Below are 25,889 nucleotides of genomic sequence, written 5' to 3' on the forward strand. Positions count from 1 at the left end.
ATGTCTCACGCAGAAATACTTAAACGAAGAACGAGGCCAGCCGAGTCAGGTCTCCACAAGACAGCAACCTTTTTTTGGGTTTTACAACGTAGTACATATTATCATCGCCAATCTCCCCACTCTATCGATGAACTCGGATTATAGACGGGTATCGTTTGACAGTCGTCTGAATCTGACAGCAACGATTACTCATAATCAACCAACAAGATACATCCCTGCGTTCAATTTACAGTTTCAAAATATAATGATTACTTTTCACAGTGGCATAAGTTTCACTTCTAAACAAAGCTGCATCTACTTGAGTCCGCGCAGCCGGTTGAAGGCAGCAAGGATCTCGCCCGAGTCTACATCCGTGGCCGCGTCGCTGTTGATGAGCCACTGCCCCTCCACGTGTTTCTCTTTGGCTATTGCCTTTCGAGTCCCGCTATGAACTGCCGACCTCAGACTTTTCGCGATACCGGCACTTGGATATGCGAATAACCCAAACATGCCTGCACCACTCTTGGTCACCAAGCTTGCAGCCCCCTTCCCCAGGCCCTTGAAAGCCCCAAGAGCCCCTTCATTGTTAGCACCTCTGACCGGCTCCATGACCAGGTCACTGAGGCCATCCACGAATCCCCATGCAAAAGTCTTGCCAGCCACGACGGCGCCGCTCTTGGCATTGGTAACCCGACCATGGTCCCGGACCTCAGTCCCAAAGTGCTTTGGAACAGCCCTCATGCCCTCCGTAATGGCGAGGGGTATGTCAACCAGCATGCCCTTGGCCGCAGTCGGTCCCAGTTTTCCAATACTTTTTGCCGAAGCGCCAGCTACCTTACCAGCCATAGATGGATGTTTTGTCTTGCTATTGGCGCTACCAGTCGAGATGACTGAACTGCGGCCATCAACTGAGGCATCTCTTGAATTAGAGCTTCCACTGCGTTGCTGCTGTTTTTCTAGCTGCCGAGCTCGGCGTCGCGTTTCTTCTTTATACTCGTCTATAGGCTTTGTAACCATACCCGTGATGGACCCTGTCATGTCAACTGCCGTGGCCATGACAGCGGAAGCTCCTCCGGATAGGGGATCCCAGCGAGTCACATCGATAGTAATGGGATTGGTTTGGTACCTGTTGTCGTGTCATGTCAGCATTCAAGCTTCCCGTTACTATGGGACGAGAAAAAGATTACTAACCCTGAAAGATGTTTAAGTTGCAGTGCATCGTGTGATAGAAGGATTTCTGCCGCCATTTTGGACAGCTTTAGCGGCTTTTTAAGTTTGCTATAGTTCCATGCAGCAGCCTGGCTGGGTATAAGATCGCACTGCATGCGATTCAGGGGTAGTTGTCTCCACCATGAATCCGCGGCGGCTCGAACACCTTGCTCGGCTTCCATTTGCGCGGCAATCTGCTGTGCCGCAGCGACAGCTTTAGGCGAGAGGCAGTATCTAATAGCGGCAGTGAGGTTCTCGGGATTCAACTGTTTCTGAGGAATTGGTTTCGGGCCCGCTCCTGCGTTAGCAACCATGTCACCCCAGAATGGCTGGCTGCAAAGAGAGTTGGCTGTTAGCTGAATTCACTCTCTTGGATTCGTTTCTTTCATCGCTCAGGGTAGGAGTCACTCACTCTCCGAAAAAGGGAACAATTGTTGTAGGCTTCCCGTTTCTCAACCCACAAGCAGTTGTACCTGCGCCTCCATGATGTACTACGGCCGCCACGTGCTGGAAGAGCCATTCGTGAGGGCAGTCTCCAATCCAGTAGACAGACTCGCTCCCCGAGCCTGCCAAGTCTGACCAGCCTTTGGAGATGATGGCTCGAACGCCGGCAGCTTCCACGGAGCTAAGAATCGTGTTGATCACGCGCTGAGGGTCATCTAGCACAATGCTGCCGAAGCCTATGTAAACCGGCGGGGGCCCGGCCGCAAGGAATTGTGCCAAATCATCTGGTGGGGTGTATTGAGGCGTATCGCGGAAGAAGAAGCCGCAGACGTCTGTATTTTGGTTAGTAGGTAGTTGACTTCCTGGAAGCCAGTTGTGATCACAAAAAATTACAAACTCAAGCTTGTGTAGAACTTACCAATGTGTGACGCCCAGTCTTTGGGCTTTGGAACGAGAGCGGGAGACCAGCAATACGTAAACGGTATTTTTAACGTTTCGGCAAGCATGGGACCATCAAACATGGCTACATGTTCTAAATCAAGTCTTTCACGCCACTTGTTCACAATGTCACCGAGTCTGCAATTGTCAAGTAAGCGACATGGTTCAAAAATTGAGGAGGGATATCAACACCATTGAATGGTTGTGTAAACGTACCCTTGCCATGTCATATGCTCGACCACGCCGTACGAAATGTAGTTTGCCATGGCATGGTCACTCCCAGCATTTTTCAGATTTGCCAGCGGGTGTGGAAAGGCCGTCGTGCTGGTCCACGGCATGGTGAACATCAGATGTACTGGGATACCCAATGCCTGTGCGCAGTGTACGTGAGCAAAACTGGGTGGGTTCGAGATGATGGCATCTGCGACAAACGGCTCGCCTGTTACGGTGTCTGGACGGATACACGCTTCCCAAAAGCCTTCGATCATCTCCTCGACCATTTCGCGCTTCTGCTGAATTTCCCCTGCTTTCAGGCTTTTCATGCTAGGGATGAGGCCTGGGTTTTTAACCATATAAGCCATCAGAGCAGCGGGATCGCCGCCTATAGGATAGTGCTCTAGCCCTGCCTCCCTGACAAACTTGTCGAAGAGATCGTGGGTGGCCAGTCGCACCCGGTGACCGCGCCGCTTGAGTTCGGCACCCAGTGCAACGAATGGCTGGACGTCTCCTCGGCTACCGACAACTTGTATCAAGACATTAAGGCTTGTTGGGTCTTTGTAGCCGCGTGTGCCTTGCACCCGTTCGTACGGTGGCAGAGATGGCTCGAAGGATGGTGTTCTTGGAGGACGACTTCCTGCTTCTTGGTCTTTGTTGGCTCGGTACATCAAGCTGATTGCACGCGCCAGCTTTGAGTCGCAGTCGATTTCGACACGGCCATCATCGTCTGCGGGAGAATCGCAAGCAGTTAGCTCAATTTGTGCCTTCGGTGTCTGCGACAGATGTCTGATATCTCACCTCGTATTGTTGTGCTGCCTGTCCAGAGCTTGCTCGAGGTTGAAGATGTGTCGGGTGTTGCCGTGGAATTCGTCCATTGCTGCTCGTCTGCGTTATTCTGGTAACTTAGCTCGCCTGTACTTGCAGCTCTTCGAATGACATTGTTCGATTCCGGCTTGAGATAATGCTGCTCGTCTCCAGCCAGTTCTATACTTGCTGGTCCCTGGAGGGCATTGTTCGATTCTGGCGCGAGGTAATGTTCATCTCCACCCAATTCGTAACGGATCGTCTTGCGTTTGTTGTCCATGCCGTGTTCTGGGAAGAGTTTGAATGAGGATTGCAGTATCAAATTGGATTCCCGGTTGTAGGTTGATACAGATGTAGAATACAGTAGTAGATTTTTGGACAAGTTATACATAAAGCAAATTCAAGATATCTTCAAGTTCTTGAGTAGCAATCGAAAGAATTCTACTGGCGAGTCAACACGAACAAATAAGTTGCAGCAAGGGTCTTGACAAGGGCGACTGCATCCTGACAGAACAGGGTAAGCCTATAAGCTTTATTCAGGGATCAGGGCGGCTAGCTGGGCTGAAAACCAACAACCTTCAAGCTAGCATGACGTGTATGCGGGACCGGCTCTTTGTGTTTGATTAAGGTAAGCTACACTACTCTAACCTCTCGAGGATAGCGGGTCCTAGCTCAGGCCACCTCGACCTCGTATCTCGTTTAGTAGACATCTAGATAAACGAAATACGTGGGCAAGTACATCGAACTCGTTCCCACTAGACTACAGCATTCTTGTACAAGGGTGTGAGTGCGCCTAACCATCAGGGATATTCCACAGCCGTGAAAACGGTTTCGCCGAACAGATCATGGCGAAGTAAAGATAGGGAAAGGGGACAGTGTTCCCTACCACAATGAACTAACAATACGAGTTGAATAAAAGGATACGTATGGAGACAGCTAAGCAGATCCAGCTTTGAGATTCTCCTCGCCTATACGTTCTTACTGCCCCTAGAAATCCTAGACACTTGTTATGATGACTGACGCGGTAAGCCTTGCTATCCCGGAAGACTCGGGGTACTCAACCACATCGACTCCCAAAGAGCGGAATAGGAGCTCGGGAAAGAGGATATCCCACAGAAAATCGCGTACGGGCTGCAAGACATGCAAAGGCAGAAAGGTCAAGGTAGGGAAGGGGGCTCCAACACCACGTCGTCACAGACAGAGCCACTGACACAGCGGATGACAGTGTGACGAACTCCACCCGTCATGTTCGCGATGCGAGCGGTTGAGAATCCGCTGCGAATACACGCACCTCCAGAAGTCGTCTTCGCCGGATGGTTACCACGACGCTCATAGCCCGTACCTAAAGCGCGAGACGACCCCGAAACGGTGTTCAAGTGTCGTTGCTGCGGAGCTGGACTTCCTGCAACTCGAACTCTTGCACACGTACGGCACCTTCACCTGCGCCACGATGGCGTGGTCACCGGCTCTCCGCGACTTTTGGAAAATCACGGTGCCGAGTCTTGCGCTGAAGAATAGCTACCTGATGAGGGCCCTTCTCGCCATACCAGCGCTCCATCTAGCGCACCTCCGTCCCGAGCGAAGGGGCCTGTACGTTTCCGCCGCCCTTGAGTATCACAGGGTAGCGTCTGAGACGACGAGAGCCATGCTGCAAAGTGTCTCGGGGGACGATGCGGTCCCTCTGCTCCTCTTTTCTGCACTGAACATCATTATCGGTCAGTCAAGCTAAGTTCCTCGGGAACAAAACGTCCTTGCTCTAACAATACTAACACACCCGTGCAGTCCTAGCTATCCCGCAAAGGTCCTCCAAAGGCGTCATCACCGACGAAGATGCTAGCTTCAACGATTTAACAGCCATACTGAAAGGCATGAAAGGCATTTTGGAAGCCCTCTGGGACGACCTATCCGAAAGCGCCCTGGCGCCTCTCCTGAACTACGGCAAAGAGAGATGGAATCTCCAGCAAAACCCATGGCAGCCTCGGTTTGAGCCCCAGTCACACGCCGACTCCCTTCACGATCTTTACGTGCGTATAAGCAGCCGCGTATCTGATGCGGATACACTTGCGGTTTACGCCAGGGCCATAGAAGCCCTTCGCGACGCCGCGGACTGGGTGCGTTTCTGGGAGGGCGCGGATGCGCTGGTCTGGATGTACAGGTCGCTAGAGGATTTTGTGCCCCTGCTGGAGTCAAGGAGCCAGGAGGCTCTAGTTGTGCTGGCGCACTTCGCGGTCCTTTTGAACGGCTGCGAGGCGCGATGGTGGCTGCAGGGCTGGCCGGTGCAAATCATGTCCAACGTATACCGGCAGCTGGACGACGAGCACAGGATGTGGATCTATGGGCCGGCAACCGAGATAGGTTGGATATTCCCTACGGATGACGAATGAGCCTCCGGGGGAGAGCGGTCGACTTTGCTGGTATGCGCAATCGCTTTCCATCACAGCATCAAGTAAACGAGATCATGCATTCACATTCAGAAACCATGGATACAATCTTGAGTGATGATAGAGAAGCTGCATTTATACACGGTTCCAGAATATCGACGGCGGGAAAGCAAATCTCCTGCAAACTATACACACGAAAGTCCTCAGACACTATCCACCATAAATCATTTTACTCATCCCGGCATCATCAGAGCAAACCAATGGTTCGCTGCAGGGTCGTTGCCGGAGCTGCGCATCATCATCACAGCCACATCCGCAGTGCGACACGCCGTCCTCGAGACCTAAGCGCAACCTCTACTTCCGAGGCTCGCTGTACGAGTAGCTAAACGCCACGGGCGTGCCAAAGTTGGGAGCGCCGTTGCTGTGCGTGCCGAGCTGCTGCACCATGGTGTACCGGCTATCATCGCAGGCGCCGGCAGAGTTGGCGGTGGCATGGTAGGCGATCCAGGTCTGGTCCCCCGAGGGGCTCTGGAAGAAACTGTTGTGGCCGGTGCCGTAGTGGCCGTTGCCGCTCTTGAGCACGCACCCGTTGCCCTTGGTCCACGCGGCGGTGCTCGTGGGCACCGTGGTGCCGTCCCAGGTGAGGAGGCCGAGGCAGTAGCTCGCGGACCAGCAGTAGGAGGCCGAGTAGGCGATGTACGTCTTGCCGCCAAAGTAGAGCGCTGCGGGCCCTTCGTTGACGGGGTGGGAGACGCGCTCCCAGGACTGCGTGGGTTGCGAGATGAGGCTGACGGAGCCCGAGGTCGACACGAAGTCGGCGTTGAGCTTCTGGATGCAGATGGACTGGTACTGCGCGCCGTGGAAGCACGAGTACATGAGGAAGTTGCCGTGCTGCGGCGTGCGGAGGACCGAGGCGTCAATGGCCCATTCGTCGGCGCCGATGCGGCCTACGTAAGAGTAGCTGTCCCAGGGGGTGGAACCACCTTTGAACATGTCGTTAGTTTTGTTTTTTTTCTTTTCTTTTCTTTTCTTTTCTGCTCGTCTTTGTAGGGGTATGTGATTGTTTAGAAGTGAGGAATGGGAAAGGGAGAACCTACCCCGGAGAACATGCATCCTCTGGTTATCCAAGTTCGCGCTGCCGCCGGCGGTGAAGTAAATGTACCACCGGTTACCCAACCAGTGCACCTCGGGCGCCCAGACGTTGCAGCATCTCGAGCCGTCGTTGGAAGAGTAGACGACCTTCTTCGCGGCGGTCTTCAGGCCCTCGATGGTGGTGGACCGGGCGATCTCGACCGTCGACCAGGTCGTCGTGAGGATGTAGTAGTACCCGTCGCCCGAGTACGTGATGAAGGGGTCGGCACCTCCGGGACGGCGGATCGGGTTCGTAAAGGCCGAAGCAAAGGGCAGAAGGGCCGTAAGACCCGTGAGGATGGAGGACAGCTTCATGATGGGAAGAGCCGTGGGATATCAAACAGCGTAGGGCCTGGGGCTGGCTTGGGGTTAGCGCAAGTATCGTCAGACGAAAGGCTACCGAGGGGAGGACCTCCATTTTATCCTTTTGCGAGGTTAAACCCAATGTATGTCATGGAAGATGTGTTCCGCAGACGACAACTGCATGGGATGGGAGGAACATCTGGTTGGCGTCTCAATCCGAGCGGATACAATTCTAAAGGGGGGGGGGGGGGGGGGGGGTGGTCTGCAATCCGAGTTGCCGAGCCCATTTCCCACGATATCTCTCTCTTTCTCTCATGGACCGAAACCGAATTATTGGACAGGGCGACTGTAGTCTTCAATGTGGACAGGGCGGTGCAGGTTACCGCACCGGTAGTAGCGCCCGGAAGAGATGCATTGAAGATAGAAAAAAAGGCACAACCCAGGTCCGCAATATCGGAGGAGACGGGGGATTGGTGGGATTCGCAACCACAGACGGTCCTGTCCGCACCCACTCCCCGCTCCCATAGGTACTAACTACACCATACGACTACATGGCAAATCCACGGCAAGCGACCAAAAAGAAGGGCATGAAAATAGACTTGAAGAGCTAAGACAGGGCAGGCAAGAGGGGCCGGATGTGGCCATGAGGTGCCTAGGCTCCCCCCTCCATGTAGTACTAGTAGTACATCACACAGCTGTCCCAGGGAAAGCCGACGGAGGTTCAAAGCTTAAATTCTCCGGGGGACGCCATTTAAGCTTGCGGGGGAGCGGGTTCGGTGTTGTGGATGCCCGGTGATTCGGTACATGAATTATCACGTTCCGTCTAAGATGATTGGAGCGCTTCCGCCAACAAGAGACGCACTGCCAGTGTAGGGTTGGATTAGAAATGGGCCGGCGCGGTTGATGGTCATGTGAAAGCGACGACGACTCGCTGACAAGCCAAAGCTGAAAAAGACGGGAGAAATATCCATCAATTGATGTTGTATACTAATAGAGGTCTCTTGTGATACGACCGCTACTAGAGGCTCTTGGTATCGCTTGCGTAGGATTGAGGGGGTCCTTATGCCGAGTCGGAAGTCGTTTAAACTGTTGCCATCGGATGAGCCTTTCAACTACTCTTCTTTATTAGACAAGACGTATCCTGCAGTCTATAATTTCCACTAGGCTGGGCAAGGCCGGTTTGATACCGATTGTCTTTCTTAATGCCTTGCTCCGAGACAGATAGCCATTGACTGGAAAAGAGCAAAGACTTTGAGACCTGATGTCTATTTTTACTCGGTCAAATAAACGTCACAGGTTCGTCGGGCTGGAAACAAGCGCCTGCTCCTCATTTAAGCATATTTTCTTTTCGATTATCCTATCCCTGCCAGTTCATTATAAAAGATATTTCCTCCTTATCTCATTACGTTGCATTCGTAATGCGTAGCCGGGGCTCTTTACTCTATATATGCTATTAAACTTCCTGCTCATCATATCTTTGCAGTCCAAAGGAATTTTTGCTTCCAAGAGAAATACGCCGTCGCTGTTGTCTGGTATCATTCCTTCATTGCTGGCGGCTCTTCTGGCCGGTAACCTTCGCTTTTGTCAAGTGTAGTTTCACTACACCAAGAAATGGGAAATTGTAGTTTAAACTCCTAAATGTGGCCTTTGCCCACCACCTCTCGTTGCACTTCCACCTCTCCACTATCGGCGGTGAAGCGTCTCTCTAAGACCCATCTGGTTTCGCCTTCGTCCTCCTCTTTAATGTAAGAAATGCTATCTGCAGATCCTTTGTGTTTATGTCCCATGCCGGGCCTCCGTTGAGGCGTTGGATCGGTTCTAGGTACCAGGTTGGGATGCACCGCGCTGTCAGGACTCTTCATCCACAGGCCTGAGTGAGAGATGGTGTTGGAAATCGACATCCCACCAACTTCATTAGACTCCATCACCGGCTCAAATGAGGAGCTATGGGTAAAGTGTGGAGAGTTTACACCAGCTGACGGGCTAGCTGAGCTCAGCGGAGGAAGCGGAGGCGCCGGCGAGCCCATGACAGGCATGGACAGGGTCAGCGTTGGCGAACCCGAGGGGCTCCCCGCGTCCGATGAGTCCACGTCGCGGCTTCTCACCGAAAACGACGAATTCTTGCGGGCATGACCATTGTGGATGCCCAATATGTTATTGCTCGGCGCCGGGCCCCAAGGCGAGCTTGCGCCGTCTCCTCTCTCAGATCTGGGCGAGCCCTCGCGACTCGAGACCAAACTTGCCTGAGATCCACCCCATGCTTTGGAGCGCAGCCTCATGAGCGCAGAGAGGCTCATGTTGTCGTCAGCATCTGCCATCATTGCGAGTTGTGCCAGCCCCGGACTCTGAAGGCTCGACGGGCCGGAGCCCAAACCGGGTGGAACGGCCAAGCTCATGATCGAATTACGATTGGAGTACTCAGAGCGTTCCGTGATGGGCGTGAGATTGGGCTCGCGTGAGATCATGTGGCCAGACTTGCTTCGAGAGATCCCTGATGGGCCAAAGAAACCACCATTCGAGTACTCGAACGGTTTCTCATCTGACCCATTCGAATTGTCTCTGCTGTGACGCCCCTCAATGGGAGCTGAGTAAAACCCAAACTCCTGACCATACCAGCCGTCTTGATCATTGGCAAGGGCGCTAGCGTTCGCCTCCGCGATAAAATCGTCATAATCCATGTCGTAGTCGTCGAGGTCCTCGCGGAATCCGTTGTCATTGTAGTCATCAAAATCGTAGTCGTCGTGGGGAGGCAGGCTGTGTGAAGACTCGTCACCAGGTGACATTATTTCACTTGGAGGGGGTGAAGAGTTTCGTCGGAACTTGCCGTTGGCAGCAGCTTCGAATGCAGCTGCGGCCAAAGCGGCCTGGTAAGCCTCCATTTTATGCTGTTCTGTGTCGGAGAAACCCGATATCGTGGCAGAGGATGCTTGATCCTGCCCGAGAGACTCGCTTTGCCTCTTGGACTCTTCGGTAGACGCAGCCGGCATGTCGACACTCAACGAAGTGTGAGCAGTTGATTGCGAGGTGTTGGACTGAGCCGATAGTCGAGAAGTGCTATCCGATACTCTCTTGCTGCTCTGAGGTGCAACACCTTCCTGGTGGGCGTTTTCTTGCATCGACGCGGCCGCAACTTGGGCTGCGGCATGAGCAGCCTGTGCCTTTGCGAACGCACCGGGAATGGGACGTCCATATCGATCTGTATCATCTAAATCAAAAAGTGACTCATCGAATTTTGAACCGTCGCCTTCTCCAGCAAAGTCAAGTTCGTCTAGGAGTCCACTATCGAAGTATAAATCGTCCTTCTTGGGAGGTGGAGGTGGCACTTCGACAGGTGACAACTGTTGGTTGTACTGTTGTGCCATCTCGTCCTGAGGCTTCTGTTCGTCTATCTTCAGATTATTCATGGAGAGCTCGGAAACTGGGTTCGTCATGCTCGGTTCCGCCATTTGTTCAGGAGATATGTCTGGCGACTGAGATGGTTGCGAATCCATAGTGTCCATCGAGACAGCAAATCCAATCACCCTACCATCAGCATCTCTTGGAGTCAAGGCCAACCCCGCGCTGTGTGGACTCGTGAGTGCAGATACTGGATTTGACCGCTGAAAAACAAAACCGGCAAAGTTCTCTTGGTCGTTATCGGGATCCATCTCGTCCTCGTCGTCAACTTCAATTTCAACTTCTGGGACCACATCAAGACCCAGGGGATCGGTCCCACCCGCATCGAAGTCTTCCTCGCCTTGCAGACCCAAGGGATCTGTGCCAGCTGCATCAAAGTCCTCCTCATACGGGTAGTCATCGTCGAAATCGTTGCTCATGGGAATTGGCTCCTCCAGCCCGTCATCATCCATCATTGCATCGTAATCAAAGTCGTCATCAAAATCATCGAACCGGGAATCGCGGTTCGGATTGGGGTCGGACGTTTTTCTCTCCAGCTCTCGCTGGCGGTGACGTTCTTCAAGTAGCTTTTCCTGCTTGGCAGCACCGACCATGTCGAAGCTGAACCTAGAGGACGTACTCTTCATGTGACGTGGCACGGAGGAGAGCACATCTTGGCCAGGCGCAGAGGCGTGTCTCGAATGGTTCGTTCTCGTGGATGGTGCCGTCTTGGACAGGATTGACGCAGCACTGACAGAGGGCTTCTTGGAGACAATGGAAGCTGAGCGCGAAGACGGTGCAGTAGATTTCTGGGGAGGAACCTCGGGAAGAGGCTTGGACTCGAGGTTCAAGCTGCTTCTCGTCTTGGTAGACGCAACACTGCCAGATCCTGCGGGGGTATGGGAGTTTACGCTGACAGAGCCTGAGCGATCGGAATCGGAAGCGCTGCTAACATTCCTTCCTTGTTGGAAGACCAGCGTAGATGTTGCGCTTTCTCTTGATAGCGTGGGGCCTAAATCCAGTCTTTCTTCGGGTATAGGTGGTTGTGGTTTCGTGGCAGGCGCCACAGGAGCTGGAGGAGTAGGCTGATCATGATTCGGGAGGCTCTTTCTCGGCCGCGGTGCGCTGAAATCGTGGACCCTAGTACCTCTTATACGGGGGTCGTAAGACGGCTCTCCTAGTCTGTTCCCACCAAGAGGCAATGGTGACAAGTCTGGCGCATTTTGGCTTGTTTTCCTTCGCATGAGCAGGGTCGACATGGGGTTTTTTAGAAAGGGCAAGCCTTTCCTGCCCTTGGGGGCCTCGACGCCTTGGTTTGTCATGCGGACGTTGGTCGGCTCGCTCGACAGTCTCGTACCGGCGGGTCGACGTCCGGTCGCAGCATAGTTCTGAGCCGGAGGTTGGGTCTGGCTGGGGCTAAGGTGCTGGTGGTGCAGCTCGGTCGGTGTCGCAAAGGAGCTCGCGGTTTTTGACGTCTTCGTGGGCTGCGGTGGGGGTCTAGTCGGAGGGGCAGTATTTATCGGCGGGGGCGGCGCGGGCTTCGACCTTGGGAATTGGCTTTCGTGACTACCATGGTCGGCGGCGGCAGCATTGCCAGCCAAATCCGGAGATTGGGCGGCCATTTGCTGTAGTTGTTGCTCGTGCTGTTGTTGCTGTTGCTGTAACTTTTGCAATTGCAGCAGCTGTCTCTGGTCCAGCTGCTTGCGCAAGGCGACACCGCCGACAAAGCCAGATTGAGAGGTCTTTGGAGAGCGCACAGGCGGCGGTGGCGGCGGTTGTTGCTTCTGGGAATATGACTCCTGTGTCGGTGGTTTCCTGTCGACAATCGGTCGGTCATGAGGCGACTCGGAGCCGGACGAGGTGACCCGAGTAATGGGCGGGAGAGTAGGAGGGAGGGAGGAGTTCGTGGTCGCTGACGGCGATCGGGAGTCTGGGGTTAAGACGGCATCTTGAATGAAGGGAGACTGCTGGGGAAGCGAGGGATCCCAGGGAGCAGAGGCGGCGGAAGAGGGTTGTTCGGGGTTCGGCGAGGTGGGATTGGACTGGCCCCGTCGATGAAATCGAAGATGGGAAAGCATCGCGGGGATGGTTTGATGGCGGGATGGATGGATGGATCAGGTATGATCCAACCCAATGGCGCAGGGGTGGCGGTTGGTCGCAGTAGAGGAAGCAATTACTGGCGAGACAAGATACAAGTTGGAGGAGGGGCGAGCAAAGGGCGCGCAGTCGAGGGATCGCGAGATGGAAGCTAGGAAGTGAGAGAGAGTGCCAACCAAAAAAAGGTGGGCACAGGCTCAAGCTAGCTGGCGTATAGCCGACGTCAACAGCGTCTATCTTCAGCCAGCTGTGTGAGACGCAATCATCTCCTTGCAGGCTGGGGCGCAGTCATAGTTTTGGCGGAGGGGTCTGATCTATTGGGGAGAAATGCCGGTGCGGTGGTGTCAGAAAAGAAGTTTTGGTATGTCTGTTGGTCTTGGGGGTTTGTCGCAGAGTGGATGTTGGCGGCTAAACCATTCGAGTAGTGGCTTACAATTGATTGGGGAAAAAAATAAAGAACGTGGAAAAAGGAAAAGTGATGGCGGGAAGGGTTAAAAGTAAAAATAAAAAATAAAAGTAACAGGTCATGGGATTAAGAGAAGAGTGAGGCGGGAATATGCCCGGATCTGTCACCCAAATGGCGTTGGTCTGTCACCTCGTTTACAGGTAGGTACTGGAGGACTAAGAGGTAGTGTAGTGTAAACTGGGCTACCTGAGTAGGGATCTCTGCTCGGCATGTCATAGATAATAGTGGCCAAGGGGGTTTTGCTGGGCGTGGCTTTCTGGCTTTTCTTACCTCACCTTGGCCTTAGTTTGAGGTAGTGCTACTACCGTAATACGTTGTAATGGCTGATGATTGCGTGGGAGAACCCTGCACATGCCAGTCCTGGGGCCTTGCTCTCTCTCTCTCTCTTTTTTTCCCAACTGGAACCCCCCAGCTTTGATTGAATCTCAGGCCCTGGACGACCGTGCGTTGTGGAGCAGGAGCTACGGTACGTACCCCATTGCCTACGTACAACAGGAAGGGATGCGGTAGGTCGAGAGAAGGAGTCGTCATATTAGCTCACTTTCACTTTCAGGACTTCCCTTTAGGCTGTTGCTGCTGCTGCTGATGCATCCTGCACGTCCTCGGGGAGTTTCGATCAACAGCACAGAAATAGACCAAGGCGGCACTGCAAGCCACCGCCAACGGGGTATTGCACTACCAACAGCACCACCGCCACCATCACTGCCACTACCACCACTGCCAATGCCTCTACTATTGCTCAATCCCTGGATGAGTGAGAGTGGTGGTGGTCCCAGGGTTTGAGGGGTCGCTTCCATGTTTTCAGGTGCTCCTTCATTCCAACTTGTTCCTGCCTAGGCAACGACCCAAAAAGTCACATCAGAAACCCTCCGATGCAATTTTACTGGGTCTTAATTGGGCCTCAACCTCAACAGTGGAGCCTCTTCTCGCCCTTTGGGAGTAAGCACGGATGCCGTACCTCCCAGATCCATCACATCTCTCCCGAGCCGATCCCATCTGTCGCCACGTGATGTTCCCGATTTCCTTCGTGCCTTCCCGTCTCAACCCACAACCTTTTGTGCTTTCCCAATCCAGATCCAAACTGTATCTTTTTTCTTTTCTTTTTCTGTTTTTATTTGCCAATATTAATCTCTGGATGCTCTGGGTGCTCTGGATGATCCGGTCTAGGATGACTTTTGACTGACATATACTACTTATCCCACTCAATAGACACAACGGCGAGACGAGATAGTTTGGAGTGAAACTGCAGGGTACACCGAGCAGCCGAGATGAAACAGACATCGAAAGAAGAAAAAGAAAAGAAGCAAAATAGTAACAAGAAATAAGCAACAAGAGAGAGACAACATTCCTCAAGGTGGTGATCCCACATCCGCCCGGAATCACAACAACCTAGCAGCTGGCCCAACCGACTGTAATTATTTCGTGTTGCATTTCTACCACGTTGCTTTCCCTTACCCGGAATATGGGGGGTTGCAGAAAGGTCACATATCGCATGGATCAGGGACTGACCTTTACAAAAGAGGTTCCTGGACAGTGCATTCATTACTGTCACCACCAAAACAGGGAACCAAAAGTGTAGATCTACACCCCGTCAAATATTGTGACCTCGTCCCATCATCGCCATCTACCATCCACTCCTTCGTTACACCTCGTAACACCACGAAATCTGCTGATCATACCAATCATCCAATCATTCCATCATTCATCGTCCCAATCATCAGTTTGGCACTTCCAAAAGAAATGGCATATCGAGCCAAGATGCCGCTCTTCTCCACCTCCCTTGATCACCGCTGTCGTCCAACGTATTAGCTTCATGGCGAGACAGCAGTGTCACACCTCAACCACGCCGCCCATATTGACTTGCGCCCTAACACCTCGTCGCTTACCCTTTTTCGTCAAGCCTGTCGACACGGGCATTAAGGCGTTGCAATCGGTATTCTTTCAATCCTACCCCTACTTCCGATCTTCCTCCCTTCCCTCAATGACAGCTGTGGCCCGCCTCACTTCCCGCTGACCCGGCTAGCGGGTTCGGGGGTTTAACTCTTTCCATCTATTGTGAGACCCTCGCCAAAAGAAACGCCTCTCTTCTCGGGCCCTATCTACCAAATCATCAGACAGGCATTCGTCGCAAGACTTCCAGCTGTAACGCCTCGTCTTGCCGCTAGATCCCAGTGGCATCCTCGACGGGCGCGCCGTTTGGCCCGAGGGTCTGTACACTCACTGTACACGCAACACTCCCGACGGCTTCGGGACACATTGCCTAAAGCCACATCGGCAGGTCCCGACGTCAGCTTTGGGATCAAGGGTAGAGGATGAAGGGTCTTGGAGTGGGTTGCGAAATCTGCTTTCTTCCCCATTCGAGATCTGGAGAAAATGTCCCTTGCAGCCGTAGACAAAGAGGATCTACCTTGCAATCAACACCTCAAAGTTCTTCTATACATGACATCTTGGGAAAGCTCTTTCGAGGTCAAGGCCTGCCGGGAAAACCGTGAGTCAAGATGCATGCAAAGCGGTTATTTCTGCTACTGTGTTGTGACAGGTTTGATTCTGAAGAACAGCCCTTCGTCTGATCTTCCTACCACCAACTCCAGGAAAACAGTCCTTTGTCAAGCACGATCAACATGAATGACCTCGATATTCTTTGTGGCACACAATCACTTTGTCGATTGTCAGTCGATTGTTCATAGTCAAGACTAGCTAGTGTTTTTCTTGCCTACCTGGTCGCTTCTATCATCTAGAATCAGTGCATGTTCAACCTATGTTCTCAGGACGTATATCAATGATGGCATTTTCTGCTAGTGGCAACCACCCAGAATAACTCCTCGACTGTGTACAACCTACAACAACTACTACCGACTTACCTCTCAGACAGGAATCCATCTGCCTTACAAAACGATAGCCCATCAGCCACTCACAGATAACCAGGAAAATGTGTATGAGAGTCTTTGCCCTTCACCGCTGCTTCACCGAAGCCGACGGCGGCTGCGACAACTACTGGGCCGAATACGTTGCCGTGGAAGAGTGCAACAAGCACATGCTCCCCGGCCTCCCGCAGGCCGACTGCCGCGCCGTCTGGGGCGGCTTCGAACGTGAGATGAGCAGCCGCGTCAACCGCCACGACTTCTACATCCGCCACCCCAAAATGTGCCGCATATGCGAGCACGCCCACGAGCTCGCCCGCCTCCAAGCGGAAGCTGAGCGCGAGAGACGAGGTGAGTTCTCCGACCGTGTGCAAACCCTTTTACAGAACGCCGAGCGCCGTGCGCAGCTTAACGAGGGGGCATTCATGTACCGCTGCTACAACGAGATGTGGGACGCAGCACGTAACCTTGTCGGCGGTCTCGGCCGCAAGGCGGACGCCGTCTGGGACAGCATCGAGGCGGCGCTATACAGACATTTTGGCGTTGAGGGGCTGGCGAGGCCCGACATCCAGGGCTTGATTGCGTCGTTGCAGGACGCGAAGAGAGTCCTTGTGGACCACGTCAAGGTCACGACGCGCGAGATGGCCGTCGCGCTGGTCGGTCCAAAGGATAACTGGGATGAGGACGAAGAGACGGAGAGATACCAAGAGGAGGACCGCAAGCGGCAGCGGCTTGCGGCGAGGAAGGCTGAGCGGGTTGGTCGGCGGGCTGCACGTGAAAGAGAGGAAGAGGAGTGATGTGCTCCCGTGGATTCCGGTAAGTTGTTTCGTTCGCAGGATTGATATGTGATTTTCTAGTACTTCGCCATGTTTTGAGAACAGCTGGGTATTATCAGCTGCGATTAACAAGTCCAGCAAGCTATTCTCAAGTATGCCCAATCTACCACACTACTTTGCTCCCTTACAAGGCCAACTCCGTTACTGCCCAAGCTCTACTGATGTAGGCAAATGGCTTAAAAAGAAGCTTCTTTCCGTGTGCACGCCATTTTAAAATAAGAAAAATCTCACTAATGCACGTCATCGGACGTGGACATTCTTATCGTGACTTCAACCACGTCGGACAGGCAGTGTCCTCGTCTGCCCCGCTTAGAAGCCCTGACTCAGCTACTCAGTAGCGCTACATGATCGTTCGAATCACGCCAATTGTCACAAAACTGGGATCCTCCAGCTTCCACAACCGGCGTTGTGGCAGAGTGGTCTAATGCGCAAGACTAGAAATCTTGTTCCTTCGGGAGCGTCTGTTCGAATCAGGCCAACGTCGATCTTTTTGGTTTTTGAAGGTTGCTCCTGCATTTATTTTTGCTATCCTATTGCATTTTTACCCACGATTGGCCAGCTTTGATGATGAGAATGTTTTTTCGAAGTTATGTGTGCACTGGGATTCCGCAACTTGCAGCTCTACTGAGATGATCTCAACTTCCATACTCCACAACTACTACTGACTGGTTGCTGCTGTCCTCAATCTGAAGTAAGTGAATGCTACAAACTGCACTATGGTGGAACAAAGTAATTGGGTTCGTGTACTTCTGTCACGCCTTGTTATAGGACACCCTTGCAGGGTGAAAGAACCATTTGAAGGCTTTGCTAATTGAATTCATGCCTGCCAATTCTGGTTCACGAATTTGACATTAACGAACCAAAGAAGATCCCCCTTTGATCTACCAGCTGTCCCTCGCATAGTACGAAAGAAGGTTGGGTATACACCCTTCATGTTGGCAGTCGAAATGCATGTATCGAGCACAATGAACTCTTTTGATGACAGTCACAGAACAACGTCTGCCAGCACTGACCAGATTCCTTCTTCTACGATAACAGGAAGACAACAATGAAGATATTCATACTCAAGTCGACAGTTCTCATGAGCCATTCCTAACTTAAGAAGCGCCCTGCCTCACTTTTACCTCGACTCGATTTCAGCATCACTCACCTGCTAACTTGGACACAACTCACACATCGCATACTACCAACTCGCCAGTGGCGTCGCTCAACACTCAATACCTTTGCTGTCAAATCTCCAACATGTGCTGGACGCTACAGCCTCAATCCTTCTGTAACCACTGCTCTGCCGAGGTGAACTTTACGGAACTCGAGGATCCATGCCAGGATGTTCTCGATCAAGGCGCCGCCTTTGGTGCATGCGGCGATATTTGGTGGCGTATTGTGAACGGCCCCAAGGACTGCGTCTGTGATGACTGTCTGTCGGCTCAAGAAAACCGGAATAATCGCCGGGTCGTGGCTCCTGGTCACGAGGTTCATCATCGATCCAGATTCAACTCTCAGGTCTACACTCAAAGTGCCGTTCCACGCTTCGCACCCGAAGGACACACAAAATACCAGTCGTCCGTCCCCGCCAGGACCTCGACCGTTGGCGTCGAGACGCCATTCGTCAGAACGTCAACACAAGACTACATTGGCGCCGGGTCTGGGGTCATCAGTGCTGACCGGAACAAATTAGGGCCTCCCTTCCAACCTCTGAACTCCCAGTTTAACAACCACCGCCGAGAAGACCGGGTGAGTTTTGCCGCCGTTCCCCTGGCTCGGGATGTTCTGCGCCATCGAAGAGGAACTCAAGGCTATCGAAGGGCCAAAACGCCCATGCCGCGCAACACACTCGCCAACGACGCTGAAGAGGAGGACGAAGAATCATCCAACGGCGGCGCTCACCTTTCAGGACACACTTCGTCTGCCACGAGCGGCTACACAAGCAGTACCAGCAGCACTCTACCTCACCCCGTCCTTAACCGCTCATACCTCGGCGCCTCCCCCTTCGCCTTCGGCCGCACCCCCGACCGTCCCGTCCCAAACCCGTCTCCGATTACAAACCCCTTCCTCCGAAACTACTTCACAACTCACCAGTCTCACCCCATCACACACGCCCTTCAGGACGAGACTTGGATCCCCGCAGAATGGGGACCGGCGATCGAGATGCCTCCCAGCCTGGTACACGAGCTGAGCCGCACGACCCCGACCAGTACTTTCCACAGACACCGCGTGTACTTTTGCCCCATGCCGGAAGACCCACGCGGCGACACCGTCATGGTCGTCACGCCCAGCGGGCTCAAAGTGCGCGTGCTGTCGAGCGAGCTGTACATGACGACCATTGCCGTCGTCAACCGCATCGAGTTGGCGGTGCAGGCCCAGGAGTACAAGCGGCAGCTGGCGCATGAGAGGGAAAACCAGAGGAGGCGCGAGCGGGGTGCGTGTATATTTCACCCCTGTCGCGTGGCCGGCTGTCCTAGGTTTCACGATGAAGGGCAGCATCGGCCTTTGGTGCCGGCGAACGCGTCTGCTTTCTTGCGGGCAAATCGAAGATTAAGGGGGGGTGAAGGACATGGGTCTGAACGGATGCGACGGCGGTCGACTCCGGGCTCTTGGGTCAACGGGGAGATTCGTTCCTCTCGTGACGTTCCTGAGTCTGAGGAGCGCGAGGATGGTGATGATGCGGTGGCTCCTGTGTCGCGTCAGGCTACTGCCGTGAGTGTGGAGGATGAACCGGAGACACCTTCGACTTTGCACCTCAGTGCTGAGCATGATGCTAAGCGCGCTCCGAGGAAGATGTTTGAGAAGGATGGAACGGTGCGGTACAAGTCGTTTAAAGATTTGACGGTTGTTTCCACGGGGTCTCCGGTGTCTCGTCGCAGCCTTCAGAAGAGTTATGCGTGCCTTGGATCTGATTCTCCGCGACTAGAGAATGCTAGTGACGGGGCTGATGAGGTTGGGCAGAAGGAGGCTTACTCCAGTAGTGCTGCGAAGAAGATGTTTGATGACGGGCCTGATCTGGGTGATTTACGGATTTGGGATGAGGACGAGACGTACTAGCGGTCTTGAGTTGAGTCGGGTGAGAGGTGTACGGACGCTTGGGACTATGAGGGGAACTGACTGATGAATGGAGTATAACGATAGATTCTACTATCAACATCAAATCGAGCAACCGCATCTGTCATAGACCAATCGAGCATGAATGAGATCGTCTTCGTGAATGAAGAATCTACACCGTCATTCTTCATCTCAACCAAGACAGGGCCATGCGTTGATCCCGCGGGAAAGGGACCGCCACGTGCGTCCCTTGTCCCCCGTTGAAACGCAAATGAAGCTTGATTCCCCACGCCGTCGTCACACATGAGACGAACCGATGGGTTGCACGGCACACGGACACACGGACACACCAATCACTGAGAAACATCGGACAACCAAGAGCCTTTTTTTTTAAAGGGTGAGTTTTATGTCGCATTAAGAAGCAGACACTAGGTATATGTGTTGTTGGGTAGCCCGGGAGGAGGGAGGACTACAAATGTATGTAAGGCGCGGTCCCCCCCTATGTCTAGCTCTCCCGGGACTACATTCGCTGATCCAGAATAACTTATCCCATATCCAGGATATCTGCACAATGTCCAAAAGCAAAAAAAGATAAGAGCCCCCGAAAGAAAGAAGAAGAAGAAAAAAAAGAAGAGGTATCCCGTCCCATTTGCGCCGTCAAGAAGCTTCTCTTGTGAGTGTGATGTAACTTCGCGTGATTTTCAATATCAAAAAATGGTCAACAAAAAACAGCGTGAAACTGGCCTGTGGCTTCGTTCATCGTGGCGAGTTTGTTTGATTCAGAGTCAAGGACGGGGAGAACCAGGCCCTCTTTTCTTTTCTTTTTTTTTTCTTTTCTTTCCCCGACGAAAAACTCAACCCCATGGGTTTTTCTTGTTTCTTATATATGGACCACTTGAAAAGGAGGTTTGGTATACGGATGTTGAAGGGAAACAAAAAAGAGACCAAAAGCTCTTTTAAGCGGTGAACTTGTCGCCGAGGGTGACGTCGAGGTGGCCGGTGTGGTAGCCCTTGCAGCCGACACCGTCCTCGGCCTCCATACCGGGCATGTAAGCACCCTCGTTGGAGCCGTCGGACTTGACCCACGAGCAGGTCTTGCCGTTGGCGGCGACCTTCATGCCGTAGTACTTCATGCCGGTGGCGCCGGCGACGAGGACGGAGGCGTCGGCACCGGAGTTGCCGCCGTTGGGGGTGGAACCCCAGTCGAACTCGAGCCAGGTGCCGGCGAACTGGCCGATGAAGGTCTTGGGGACGTCGGAGCCGGGGCCGCAGGCGCAGGAGCCCTGGGAGTCGGCCTCGAAGGCGACGTGCTTGGACTGGCCCTCCTTGACGGAGAAGGTGATGGCGGCGAACCAGCAGCCGTCAATCAGGCCCTTGGGGCCGATCTTGTTGAAGCAGGAGCAGGTGTAGGTGTCCTGGGAGGAGGTGAAGGTGGTGGTGTAGTTGTACAGGCTCTTGATGGACTCGTCAATGATCTGCATGTTGCAGCCCCAGGAGCCCTCGGCACCGGTGTTGCCAGAGTAGGCGATCTGGTCGAGGGTCGCGCGCTTGGACTTGCCGCTGCAGAAGGGGATGTACTCGCCGGTGGCAGCGGTGGTAGGGGTGGCGGAGGGAGCGGCGCTGCTGCTGGACGAGACGACGGAGGGGCTGGGGACGGGAGCCTTGTTCTTGATGAAGGTCAGGTCGCGCTCGTCGACGTCGGCACGGCGCTCGTGGAAGTGCTGGTGACCGTGGAGGGAAGGGTGAGCGGACACGCCGGCGGAGAGGGCGGCCGAGAGAACGACGAGAGTGTTGGTGAGCTGCATTTTGAAAGATTGGTTTGCTGTTTTTCGCTTGTTGTTGTGATTCGTCGTGAGAAAGGGGGTAGTCGTCAACTCGTGAACGCTAGAAATGTTGGAAAAATAAAGAGGTTTTTGCTTTTTCTTGTTACCCGTCCGAAAAGAGTGACAGCGAATAACTCGCGGAGTGTTGGACGATGATGGTTTGGAAGGAGAGAGGTGAAGCAAGGAGAGACCAAAAAACAACGGGCAGCAGAAGAGGGAGGGAAATGAGCCTATTTTGAAGGGATGGGAAACAAATCTCATTAGATCGTGGCCCGTCCAACTGTCTCTGATTCCTGGCGCCCTCCTCTCCCGTTGTGGATGTTAGCGAGAGACATGGTCGGACCGGGGGTCTTTGGGTGTATCGACCAGGGACTCGTCACCCAGGAAGCACGTCCTGCGCTATTGTGCGCCGTCCAACAGCCCATTGCAACCCATTGCGACCCTGGTCTAGTCAGGAACAGACTCCATAAGGGGTAAAGCGGCCCCTCAAGTGATGACCGAGAGGAGGGTTAACCGACATCGAACATGGTGGGCGTCTCTTGGTTTCCAAGGCCGCCACAACCCACAACGGAAGAGACAGGCACACGGATCCACAGGGGGGTAGGCATGTGTGTGTGTGTGTGGACGGGCTGGTTCAACTCAGGGCCTGTGATTGTGGTGTACATGGTACCGTGTGGTAGAGTAGTATGGATAACAACTGGCTGGCCATCGAAGGAGAGAGACGGGATGGGATGGAGGGGAGGGGGGGGGAATAGGTGCAGCACCGCCTGGCGCTCAGGGCAGACGGCTCGATTGGACGGTGTCAACGGTGATGCGGGAAAAGGGGGTGGAGAATGTAATTTCACCAGCAAGCCAAAGCTTGGCCACGATTCGAGAACCAAGCGAACCCCCGTCTAGTCATGGGCTAGCAAACCCAGTTTGAGCCTTACGCCTATTATTGTGCTGCTTAGTTACCTGCCAATTGAAGTTTGCGGAATTGGAAAACTGTGCAGAAAACTTAACCGTGATTAACTATTGATTTTTTTCTATCATGTATTCAAGGTTGTGAGTGGATGTGTGGAATGATAACTGAGAAAGGGCAAAACATGTAGATCAGGGCGCCAGAGGTAAGTAAAAAAAAAACAGAAACCACTATTACACGTACTGAGAGATGGTAGTACATGACGGAGGCACTCTGTACTATGTACATACACCACTTGGAAATAAAAAAAGAAAAAAGCGCTATGTGTACTATGTAGGTTGTGCGCATGGCAATGTTGTTCCCTCCGTCTCCTCTCGTGGATCCCACTCAAATGCCGGCAGCAAGCGTCGCCGCGAAGATTACCCGCTAGTTGGTGTGGTTTGCTGAGGGGGGAACTGCAGAGCCAAACCACGCCAGGTAGGCCTGGAACCTTGGATTGGGGACGGGGATCCGGGACGGAACATGCAACCACAAACTCATGTTGGACAGTTCAGCGGGGACAACTCACAGTGACACATACACGCAGTTCACAGCTCACCATGCAGTAGTGTAGTGTTCGCCATGTTGTGCAAACCTCAGGCCCATTCCCCCCGAAGAGATGCCATAACCACTTCGCATACCCTAAACTTACGTACCGACTACTTGACAAGTCAGGTTTTTCTCGAAGTTCCTTGGCTGGAGAGATAGAACTTTGCCATGCCCTGGTGGAGGTCCGGTGGAGGTCTCCGGCTTGCATAAAGTTAAATCTCTCACTCAAATATCGAGCACAAGGCCCAATTCCGGGTCGAGACTCCCACCACCGTCGTCACTGTTCACCCTCCATGACGTGCAAGTTTGTCTTGCTAGCCCGATCGCCATCTGTTCGTGCCAGCTTGGGCGAATTCCAGTGTCAGAAACTTCACCTGGCTTGTAAGCGTGCATATTCTAGCCCCCGAGATACCCCTCTCGAGCCCCCCTCAGAAGGATGGTGGCGGGTGGTGGTCACTACATCCCGGAGGCGTCAACCAAGTATTATGTCCCTCAAATCGTCCGAGGGAGGGGAAATGTCAACCCAGTGACGGGACACTTTGGAAGGTTGTATGTGTTCTGGAGATTGAGCCATCAAAGGACCAAGGCGTATCTAGTCATGACGTTCAATAAGTCTGTTTCTGGGCATTGGACAGCTGGGGCCCATCCCATTTCGGTTTCCCCCTTCGTTTACCTTATTATAGAGTCAACATGCTTGATGTCCATCACGGCAGTGCCTCGCCAGCTCATTTCAGACTTCGTACTTTTGGCGGTGTCAACCGAGTTCATCTCAGCTCCCGACTTGGGTCCCCCCCCATGATCCGATCCAGGTGCCGCTGCCGCACAACGGCCCGTACGCGGCCTGGGTGGAAAGGGAGTATGCCTCGAAACGGGTCTGGATCTGCCAGCTTTTCCAGGAACACAGAACGCAGGCTACGGACGTGGATATCCGGTCCACCCGGTGTGGGTAACCCTACTTGACCACTTTTTTTTTTTTTTTTCCACTTCTGGCCTTGGTCTGGTTCTTTGGAGGAGTCAAGGAGTCTCCTCTCCTCTTCCAAACTGGCAATTCTACAATACGCTGGATTCTCCACCGGGCAGTGCAGGAGGAGTAAGTAAAAATCAGTGGCAATTCCGAACGCGTCATAGGCCTCGTCAGGGCAGGCGGAAGTCCTGCCGGTCTCAGGGACGACTCTGAGCCTGGCGTGTGGATGCTGTTGCAGATGGTCTCCCCCTTTGCCGGTGCTTGACTCCTGGGGCCTGGGAAGACCCCTTGTGGGTGTTACTGCGCAAGCTTATTGTTGTTTACCGCAGAGAAACACGAGGGTTCGGACGAGTCGATCCCCTAAACTTTTTGGGCGTATCGACGGGCTGTGTTGAGAAGATGCTATATCGAGGCTTGGGGCGTGCCGGGCGGCCATGTGGGATTGAGCCAAGCTACTTGGAATAGCAACGCTGCTCGATAATTGTTTGCCTCTAAGAATAGATAGCCCTTTGTTTTGGTTGCTTTTTTTCCCTACTTGCTTAGCCTAAGTTTTGCCGTGGGATACATGTTTAGCATGTTGGCATGCGCTAGGCTGTTGCCCTGGCAGAGCCAAAAAAGAACACCCTAGGAAATGCCGTTCCTGAAGATCATTTCGCTGCATTGCCCGATCGTCCCGCTGAATTAAGACGCCCAGCGTGGCCAGACCTGATTTTCGTCTCACGGCACTCGTTGAGTGAGTTTGCATTCAGGGATCATTATTCATGGTCGCGCTAGATCAGGAACCACTCTAGAGGTGAACTACGCTTCAGCAACGATAGTGCTGTGGTTAGGTACTTGAGAATGGTTACTCTATGAAACATTTCTGTTACGTTGATAAGCTGCAAATTTTCCAGCGCTTCCATCCAATTCACAATCAAATTTGATTGATCCGCCCTGATGGTCTAGCGGTATGATTCTCCCTTAGGGTTGTCACTTGACATCTCAGTCTGGGAGAGGTCCCAGGTTCGATCCCTGGTTAGGGCCCTTCTCTTTTGCTTTTTTTTTTTTCTTTTTTTTTTTTTTTTTTTTTTTTAAATCTCCTTCTGAAGTATTTTTTGTCTCTTCCATCTCTACCGTGTTTTAAGTGTCTTGATGACATGTGAGGTCATGCCGAATGTTTTTTTTTTTTCCCCTTGTTACTGAGCTTTCATGCCTTCGTCAAGCTAAGGTTTGTTGACAAGTTAATTGACCGATAAATACAGCGGCAACACCAACCGCCTTTGCTTCACCTACTAGAACACTTTCTGAGTATCAAACTGTTTTGAACCAAAGCAGACGCCTCCCAACCCTGTCGTCGTAAGACCAGTGTCCCATTGACTTCAACATCTGAACGAGTGACGGCAGCGTCTCGCGATCGATTGGCCAGTCCTGAGTCCTGAAGAAGGAATCCTTCTACCCGTTACGACGCCAGGGCTCGCCGATCCCAATAGTCTCTCGAAGGTTTCTCTCGTGTGTCAAAATCAAACATGTGAATTATGATGTACCTGGCTAACGACAAATATGTATCTATATTCCGATTGGCAATGGCCGTTGTCTGAGACATTGTCCAAGACACTATTTTTTGTGGCTAGGGAGAAGAACATTCCCAGGACGTTGGGTGATGTCGTCACTACCTTATGGTATTTAGTCTTGGTAATCACGCAGACAACATCCATGTCGTTTTGAATCGAGACCTCGTAATTTATATAGAGAGTCTTGGTTTTGCCGAGTACTCTCCCTGACAACAAGAGCGTAGAGGACAACATGTGGAAGTTCGTCTTCTATGGGCGCCATCTTCCACATCATTTCTAGCAACACGAAGCCGCGATTGGCCAAATATGTTAAAGTGAAGAGACGTAGATGACGCTTTGCTGTATGCGCGATCAATATTCAGAACTCTAGCTCTGTAGTCGGCTTATGCCGTGTTAGTATTCCTTTCGAATCTTTTACACCCAAATGCATAGTCAAGCTGTCCTTGGAAATACAAGAAAAGGTTGAAACGGCGCAGATTATAAG

General features: G+C 52.8%; 7 protein-coding genes across 7 annotated transcripts; 3 read left to right on the forward strand and 4 right to left on the reverse strand.

The window, feature by feature from the left end:
• Positions 1-294: 294 nt before the first annotated feature.
• Positions 295-3,370, reverse strand: CTRU02_211170 (UDP-glucose,sterol transferase; the record flags this gene model as incomplete). Its single annotated transcript, XM_036720196.2, has 6 exons — positions 295-1,105; positions 1,171-1,521; positions 1,601-1,964; positions 2,051-2,208; positions 2,287-3,013; positions 3,085-3,370. 6 exons carry the CDS (start codon positions 3,368-3,370, stop codon positions 295-297), a joined length of 2,697 nt encoding a protein of 898 aa, XP_036587939.2.
• Positions 3,371-4,099: 729 nt separating this feature from the next.
• Positions 4,100-5,474, forward strand: CTRU02_211171 (C6 zinc finger domain-containing protein; the record flags this gene model as incomplete). The annotated part of the gene is made up of 3 exons (XM_036720197.1): positions 4,100-4,252; positions 4,316-4,805; positions 4,873-5,474. The coding sequence occupies 3 exons, from the start codon at positions 4,100-4,102 to the stop codon at positions 5,472-5,474; spliced, it is 1,245 nt and encodes a 414-aa protein (XP_036587940.1).
• A 351-nt stretch (positions 5,475-5,825) lies between these two features.
• On the reverse strand, positions 5,826-6,917 carry CTRU02_211172 (glycosyl family protein; the record flags this gene model as incomplete). The annotated part of the gene is made up of 2 exons (XM_036720198.1): positions 5,826-6,454; positions 6,569-6,917. 2 exons carry the CDS (start codon positions 6,915-6,917, stop codon positions 5,826-5,828), a joined length of 978 nt encoding a protein of 325 aa, XP_036587941.1.
• A 1,622-nt stretch (positions 6,918-8,539) lies between these two features.
• Positions 8,540-12,358, reverse strand: CTRU02_211173 (uncharacterized protein; the record flags this gene model as incomplete). The annotated part of the gene is made up of 1 exon (XM_036720199.1): positions 8,540-12,358. One exon carries the CDS (start codon positions 12,356-12,358, stop codon positions 8,540-8,542), a length of 3,819 nt encoding a protein of 1,272 aa, XP_036587942.1.
• Positions 12,359-15,772: 3,414 nt separating this feature from the next.
• Positions 15,773-16,501, forward strand: CTRU02_211174 (uncharacterized protein; the record flags this gene model as incomplete). The annotated part of the gene is made up of 1 exon (XM_036720200.1): positions 15,773-16,501. The coding sequence occupies one exon, from the start codon at positions 15,773-15,775 to the stop codon at positions 16,499-16,501; it is 729 nt and encodes a 242-aa protein (XP_036587943.1).
• Positions 16,502-17,782: 1,281 nt separating this feature from the next.
• CTRU02_211175 (uncharacterized protein) lies at positions 17,783-19,582 on the forward strand (the record flags this gene model as incomplete). Its single annotated transcript, XM_036720201.1, has 1 exon — positions 17,783-19,582. The coding sequence occupies one exon, from the start codon at positions 17,783-17,785 to the stop codon at positions 19,580-19,582; it is 1,800 nt and encodes a 599-aa protein (XP_036587944.1).
• A 953-nt stretch (positions 19,583-20,535) lies between these two features.
• CTRU02_211176 (uncharacterized protein) lies at positions 20,536-21,663 on the reverse strand (the record flags this gene model as incomplete). The annotated part of the gene is made up of 1 exon (XM_036720202.1): positions 20,536-21,663. One exon carries the CDS (start codon positions 21,661-21,663, stop codon positions 20,536-20,538), a length of 1,128 nt encoding a protein of 375 aa, XP_036587945.1.
• Between the last annotated feature and the right edge of the window lie 4,226 nt (positions 21,664-25,889).

The sequence above is a fragment of the Colletotrichum truncatum genome, assembly GCF_014235925.2.
Source record: "Colletotrichum truncatum strain CMES1059 chromosome Unknown Contig_0007, whole genome shotgun sequence".
Taxonomy (NCBI): domain Eukaryota; kingdom Fungi; phylum Ascomycota; class Sordariomycetes; order Glomerellales; family Glomerellaceae; genus Colletotrichum; species Colletotrichum truncatum.